The sequence below is a fragment of the Egretta garzetta genome, unplaced genomic scaffold, assembly GCF_000687185.1.
Source record: "Egretta garzetta isolate BGI_Z169 unplaced genomic scaffold, ASM68718v1 scaffold209, whole genome shotgun sequence".
NCBI classification, from domain to species: domain Eukaryota; kingdom Metazoa; phylum Chordata; class Aves; order Pelecaniformes; family Ardeidae; genus Egretta; species Egretta garzetta.
This window is the reverse complement of record NW_009260839.1, coordinates 2,745,169-2,752,680: the sequence shown is the minus strand read 5'-3', so window position 1 is coordinate 2,752,680 and position 7,512 is coordinate 2,745,169. Positions and strand designations below refer to the sequence as shown.

Sequence of the window (7,512 nt, the reverse complement as noted above, 5' to 3'; positions counted from 1 at the left end):
ATTGCCTAGTTAGGTAGAAAACCACCCATGTTCATGAACCTACATCCATTGTTTCCTCTCTGATGTTAAATGGATTCTAATTGTTTCCTCAATTTTTTGTTATGAGAATCATTGTTTAGACAGTCCAATACATTTACATGTTCATTCTCTTACAGATGGTTCATGAAAAAATGTTGAGACGAAAATGGTTATAAGGTAATGTAGAATAAATGAGTATTTAAGAAGCAGTAGTTCATCGACTCCTTACTCTCCTAGGTAAGGAATCACCCCTGCTCCTCCAGTAGAAGGTTGTTTAAGTCTTACCTGCAAAGTGAAGACCACTCACTCCAGGATGAGTTGTAATAGCGATCCCTGGCCTGCACAGAGATTTTGTCTTTTGGCCCAGGTGTTGGAATCTGAATAGACTGCTCATCAGCATCATAGATCTATGAACAGGGCACAATCCATCAGCGAATTGAAAAGGTCAAGCAGAACACACAATAAAGTGCCAGACAGTTTGCAACAAGCCCATGTAACTCAGAAAACCCACTGGTAGTCTGTTGTTTCAAAGGCACCAACCTTCACCCACAGATACCAAAGCCATGAGGACTTGTGAGAACTGGAGCCTCAGTAGAAGCAAACTCAAAAGCCCACTTCCCACTGAAGTTAGTGTTGTAAAGCGATCCAAATCCCAAACTGAAAGAGTCATTAAAACAAAGGGTTTATTAGTTTATCTGTGTTTTTCTCTTTTTCCTTCTTCTCCCAGAGTGGGAACACTAAAAGACAGAAGTCGCTGATTTTCAGTATCGTTGAAATTTCCACTGAGGTCTCGTGGCTGATACAAGAAGCACCCCGTAGATGCACCAGTTTCTCTACCTAAGGGATTGTACGAGAGAACCCTACTAAAATCAAGGAGTCAGCACCAGGCAAATGGCCCCATCTGCTGGTACAGGCTTGCTTATTTTTTTCACATAGAAAAAGACACCCTCTAGTGTCTTTGGCTTAATCAGTTGACAAATTGGACTGATCATTACATTTGTTTACTTTTCTGATTGCTGAACCAAGGAAGAGCAGCACTGCAGTTAAGGACCTGCACTGTGGTCAACTGGTTTGTGTATTTCTTTCCAGTTCTGCTGTTGATTTCTTTGCCAACCTGGGCAAATTGCCACACTGCTGTTTTATACCCTCCAGTGTATCCATGAGCGTTAGCAAAGGAAGCAAAACCCTTTTGTGATTTAAAGCTAATACAGAGTAGCAATGTTTAGTTAACAGTTAACTACTAACTGGAAAGTGAGTGGGAAAGACTGTAGTCTTTGCCAGTCTCCACAGAAATGCTACCAAATGAGTCATTGATTCCTTATTTGCCATTCGCCTATAAAGAAAGTCTAAGCTACCAGGTACAAACAACATACAAGGAAATCAGTGCAACAGATCCTAGACTTCTTGATTTGGAAATTGGGATTTTCCCACATTAGGACCCACACAGCCTACTAATGAATTAGTAAGTACTTTTCTCACGCTAGCACAGCTATGCAATGCTGGGCACGATTTCATCTCCCCAGTTACATCAGTGTTGCATCCACCCCAGAGTGTGCTGTTTGGATTTTACTGCTCATAGAACTGGGAAGGAGGTCATTTTCTGCCAAGACAGAACATTGCCATATTTGGGTCTCAGCACCCCTTTTTTTTTTCTTCACTCTAGTCCATGATTTTAACATATTAATCTTATATTATTTATACTGCCTGTTCAAGCAAGAAAATTGTGTTTCAAATGTTGTATCTCTACCTGGCTTTTGCGTTTATTTGTACTTTCAACTTTGACCCTGAAAGTCAAAAGGAAGTAGGACTTTGGTGTGCTCCATGTTGTGGGATATGTCCAGGTCACTGTTCCATTTGTGGCCACATACTGACACTGGGGCGGGTCAGGTTTTACTGCAAGAGAAAATATAGAAGAAATTAATTCACATTAGCAGCATAATATCAGATGTTGGTGCATTAGTCTTAATAGTTTTATAGGACTCAGCTTTGGGAGCCTCCATGAGATTAAGAGAGCAGTAGGCATGATGCGTGAGAACTGCCTTGTATGCTTCTTATGGAAAACTAAGCATACTCCCGGAGTCTCTCTAGGTAAGATCCTTCTGGTTTTTTTTTCTTTTTTTGCTCCGTTGGACACAGAAGAACAACTTCAACCCCTGCTGACCATTAGGGCATTTTGCAAAAACAACTGTTTTTTTCAGGATACTTCTTTATTTTCCCTGTGCCCTGTAGCATCACAGTCACAGCTGATCCTCTTAGTTCCTGTTAGTTTCTATTAAGCTGCCCTGGATGCCCATCTGTAAGAATGGATCAGGAGGGAAGCACAAATAGTGTTAGCTGTTATCTGAGTAAATCTGCAGTTCTGAAAGAAGAGCCTGCTGGGTTATTGGTGATTCTCTGACTTCTCCCACATACCCCTTCCAAAACATGTCCATCTCGTAGAGAAGGCTACAGAAACTTCTGAGAGATGTGGGGGTGAGAGGGTTGGAGGTCACAAGCTAGGGAGATGTTGCTTCTTCACTTCCTCATCCTCTTCTGGACTGCTGCTAAGATTTGTTTTCCCCTGTTCCTGTAACTGGGGGCTTGATACAGATTTACAGTAGAATAGGGCAGGGATTCCCAAGCTTGGTTTGATCAGCTACCATTGTTAGTTCCACTATCAGCAGCAAGAATAAAGCTAAGAATTAATCATGATCCCTGGTCTACTCACTGATATCTCTGATGAAGAAGCTGCTAGTGTAGTTCTCATATTCCACCTCATCAATGACCTCCAGGAACATCTCAATTGGCTGGTGCTCTTCAGCAAATGGACAGTAGTTTTCTTTCTGGCACTGGGCTGTGTATTCCGTCACTGATTTATCAGTGCGAGCTACAGGGCTGCTGCAGGTTATGTCTCCTTGAGAGCTGAATACAGAACAGAGAAAAGTACTGGAAATGCTGGTGCATTCTGAGAATTTGTTGCCACGACAATAACATGTAGTTGGTAAAGTAATGTTTTGCTGTTGCCTGTATGATTTTACAGCTGCAGAAACAGTTCGGTGGGAGTTATGTTTTCAGTGTTGTATCACATACTAATGTAAAATCAAAAAAGCCACCCTGCCTGAGCAGAAAGAATTAGTGTTTAAAACTAAACCAAGAAACCTCATTTCTCATTAACACTGTCCCATGACAAGCTCTAATGTCTTACTTTGTTCCTTAGCCCTTTCCAAAACCTTGCTGGGAGAAATAAAGGAAGGTTAACATTTATCCATTGGGAAATAAAGAACGAAAGCCATCTATAAAGTACTACCTGAATCTGCTTCTATTTACCCATTCAGCAAAATAAAACTCTTCACAGCTGTTTCTTCTTTAACAAACTGAAGTGACCTTTGCTCAAGCACTCCCATGTTTTGGAGAAACTCCCAAGAGTAGTGGGAGGCAGGAAATCCCCACAAGGTTCCCCTCACATATTTCCCTTGCAGGTTTCTGCAGTGTTCCTCAACAGAGACTTGTCAGTGGACATGTGGCTTTTGCAGTGGGTGCAGCCTCCCACTCCCTTAATTCCACTGGATCTGCTGCGAAGGGACTCACTGCTGCGATTGTTTCTGCTTTTGGCTCAACTTCCTCTCTCTCCCCTGCATGAACTGTTTTTGTTATTGCTTAAGTTATTCTGTGGCTGTACTGTAGCAGCTGTAACAGTCCAGTGGGGGTTGTTCCTTTTTCAAGTCTTTATTAATTTCTCAGCAACTTCCATGCCCTTATTAGTTAAGTTAGTCCCAGTGATGGCTCAAAACCTTTTGCAGATGTTCAGACTCTGGAAGTGGGATTCCTCGCCTTCTACATATCCTCAATAGCCTAAAATGCAGGATCTCATACACAGAGTAACACAAAGGGCTGTTCCGGCCTCAAAATGAAGTTGTTAAGGAAGTACAAGCTTTTACCCTTTTAGACTTCTGATTGTGAACTTCACATTTGGACTCTCATTTTCTGTCATCCACGAACATACAAAAATTCCAGAGTAGTTCTTTGCCTCACATTTTAGAAATGTTCTGTTTGGCTCTAGAAGAAAAAAGAAAGAAAACAGGATTTATTTACTCTTTTTGCCGAAATGGTCAAAGCAGAGAGAAAACAGTAGTTCAACAGACTCCCATCGACTTTGGCAGGTGGTGGGTACACAGGCAGACACAGTCTCACTGTGGGCAGCCACGTGTAGTTAAGAAGCCATATAACCACGGTTAGTGCCTGAAGGCTGGTTTACGTGGCACCACATGAACCACATCTACCTGGCTGTTGACAGGAGCTAGAGCATACCCAAGCTGTTGCAGATAGCTGTCAGCAAGAGATTCATACAGACAAACCCATCGTTCCTCTCACAAAGAAATATCACAGCTAGACGGTTGGCAAACTTCTGTATTTGTTACCCCACGCATGAGAGGGCACGCAGTGGGTAATCTCACGTCTTCACACACTGGGACACTCGATGGGGAATGTTTCCAGTGTGAGAATTGTATGAGGCCTCGGTGGAGGCATGTGTTTCCTTTCTGCTGCCCAGCGCTGCAGACTCTCAACAACTCTGTATCGTACCCTGGATGTAGCTGACTGGCACACCAGTCTACTGCATCTGATACACACATCCAGGTGCCAGGGAAAAAGCCATGGAAGTTCATAAATTCCTGGCACTACAGTGAGGGACTGTAGAGACATAGATGAGTGAGGTTCATGCAGAAATTGCAAAATATCACAGCCTTGTCCCAGTGGGTTATTCATGAATGGAGAAGCCCAAATGACAGCACTTAAAGTCTAGGTCAGTCCCTGGCTCTGTCAAATCACACAGCTCTGTTTTTGCAAACTCTCTCCTGAGTGCTGGGTCTGTGAGATGGAGGGAAAGCGAGTCAACTGCTCCCCTACCAGAAAAGCAGTGGTGTCGTATTGATGTTATCCCTCTGTCTAATAATTCCTACCACTGCTCCATCCCAGAGGTCTAGAGAGTCCTAAATGAATCCTATGGCAACTGATTCCTATGCTGCTCATCAGCTGCACCATATACAGACCCACAAAAGTAATCATTTGCCTTTCATTGTCAGTAAAGCATCTGAAGAGGACCCATTTTAAAGCGGGTATTTCTCATGCATTTCTCCAGAGAGCTCCCTCTGGTCCTCCCTCATGAAACTCCAATGCACAGAGCTAAGCAAGATACATCACATCATCTTATGACTGTACCTTTAAAGCTTTTCAGAATTGACCTTATCATTTGCCCATTGGAGTCTATTTTAGTTATGAGGAAGAAATCATAGCTGATGATTTCATGGGTGTTAGCTGTCAGACAGGTGTAGTTGCCAGCATCTGGGAACTCTTTCACGTCAGCAATCAGAGTCTTTCCAGTTCCTTTCAGTTCGGTGTCCTTTTTCCAGTAAACTGGCAGTGCTTCATCAGATGTATTACAGGTGAGCTCCACTCTTTTAGCTGGTGTCTTGTCATTCCACTCTGATTCTACGACGTACACTGGACATTGTAGAGAAAGACATGTTAGCAGCTACTCATACTTAACAGTGTGAAGATTGAACTCAGCCCTTTTTTTCAGGTCTACTCTCCAGGAACACTGCTAACAGATCTCTGGCTTTCCTGCCCAATGCCTCACCACCACCTGGAAATCTTTACTAACAAGACATTCAACTTAGACATTTACAGTGTATTTAGAACCTGCTGATCAATAGGGATGACATTTTAATGGAAGAAGTGATTTTTTTCCATGTTCTCAGAGAATCGTACAGTGGTTCAGTCACCATGGGAAGGCAGGTACCTTTGTTTTAGAGGTGAGGATGCCAGGACACGCTGAGCCCAGGTGTTCCTCCTGCATGTGGCCTGTGGCCTTTGCTCATGGAATGGCATGTAAAACCACGATGGTGCAAAGCTATGACGCTTTGCCCTCTTCAGCATCAAAGGTCTGTGAGTGAGCAATGGGAAGAAGGGGACCTCTGGGTAAGTGGTTTGTATTTGCCTCTAGCTGATGCTGTTTCCCATTTTCTGCCCGGAACAATCCTGTACTCCTATCACCCTGGCCCCAGTGGAGCAATGACTAAGAGATGGGGATCGCTGAGCTACAGCAGAGCTAAGTGGACTGCAACAGGGAAACGTGGTCTTCTAAATGCAGTCTTGTGACTCTGAAGTGCTCTGCTGGTCTTTCCAAATTAGAAGACACACCATGTAACAAAAAAACCTGAAACAATTCCATTGAAGAAACATTATCTTCTCTTGTCTCTTTGCTGTGGTTGGCTGAAGAACTTCACCTACATTTCTGTGTGGCAAGAGTTCTCAAATTTAACTGTCATTGTTCAGATATACTACTGCTGTCACAGGCTCCCCAACTATGTTCAGTGCCCTCAGAGATTCTTCTACATGCAAGAAGTGGCAAAGATTTGTTTCTCAGTGCGTCAACACCACAGCAAGCACTCAGCTCAGGAAATCAGAGTTCCAGTGAGCTCTGAGACCTTTTCACCAGGGCGTTTCACTACTAGCATGAGAGCTTTAAGACGTACCACAGAGAAGAAACACTAAGAAATACATGTCAAATACTGAATCTAAAACATGCGACTCTAGGAAGCTTTGAAGCTTACCAAACTGCTTATGGACATTTGAAGCACAAGGGAAATCTTACAGACTTCAAACACAAAGATTATTCTCAACATTGACAAATGTATCTGCAGTTTTCAGCACCATGGTATTTCCCAGGGAACCCGCAGGATAAATAATTGTTTAATGTAAAGGTACGGGGGGAAGTAACTGAAGTACTTTTTACAAACAAAACACAATCAGATTGAGAATGCTTTTCTCATGTTGATTAGGGTCCTTCTTTTTGGATAATCGCATTGAAGACAGCCTGGATTATGGAGCTACGCTGGATGAATAAGAACAGCAAATTTGATTATCTGAATTTAGCCCAATTATCTGGTAAGTTATTAAAAAGATTTGTTTGCTTATTACTGACCCTGTATTTTTACAAATGTATTTAACTTATTTACCAGAAAAGTTGGATAAACTATTTCTAGGTTTTCGGTTTTACTGTAAAATATTCTTTTTCACAATTAATTCTTCACTTGTTTGTTTGTGGGCTGTTACCTAAGTCACAAGACACTGTTTCTGCTTCCAGACTGAATGACTGAAACTTTTGAAACAAGAGAACAGGGAATAGGAAATAAGACAGTTTGTAATGAAAATATTCAGGATGGCTGTTGTACAACATTTTAGGAATTCTAAATATTTCTTCTATTAATACCAACTAGTTGGATACTTATTCAAAAGAAATAGGAAGAACCTTGGCCTGAGATACTACAGTTAACAAATTCTGTGCTTGTGGAGACAAGTATAATCCTGAAGTACCGCTGTTTCCTAGTCAGCTGTAGGTCTCAGTTAAGTGAAGACTGCTTACCATTTTCCCTCAGTTTCCACTGTGCTTCCAGAAGAGCAGCAAAGGAAAATAATGAAAGTAAGGCAAATAGTAGGTGAGACATCTGTAGGGAA

General features: G+C 42.2%; 1 protein-coding gene across 1 annotated transcript; it reads right to left on the bottom strand.

Annotated features, from left to right (window-relative positions):
- Positions 1-299: 299 nt before the first annotated feature.
- Positions 300-7,502, bottom strand: IL12B (interleukin 12B). Its single transcript, XM_009647078.2, has 6 exons — positions 7,421-7,502; positions 5,215-5,496; positions 3,936-4,053; positions 2,726-2,919; positions 1,766-1,911; positions 300-425 (listed from the first exon to the last, which is right to left on the bottom strand). The coding sequence occupies exons 1-6, from the start codon at positions 7,500-7,502 to the stop codon at positions 300-302; spliced, it is 948 nt and encodes a 315-aa protein (XP_009645373.1).
- Positions 7,503-7,512: the final 10 nt, after the last annotated feature.

What these genes read in the sequence shown, in the direction of transcription:
- IL12B (XM_009647078.2), bottom strand. Translation starts at nt 7,502, where the DNA reads ATGTCTCACCTACTATTTGCCTTACTTTCATTATTTTCCTTTGCTGCT. An exon ending in AATTCTGAAAAGCTTTAAAG is followed by an intron (nt 4,054 to 5,214) that starts GTACAGTCATAA and finishes TTTTTCTTCTAG; the next exon opens with AGCCAAACAGAACATTTCTA. An exon ending in CAAATAAACGCAAAAGCCAG is followed by an intron (nt 426 to 1,765) that starts GTAGAGATACAA and finishes CCCTGTTCATAG; the next exon opens with ATCTATGATGCTGATGAGCA.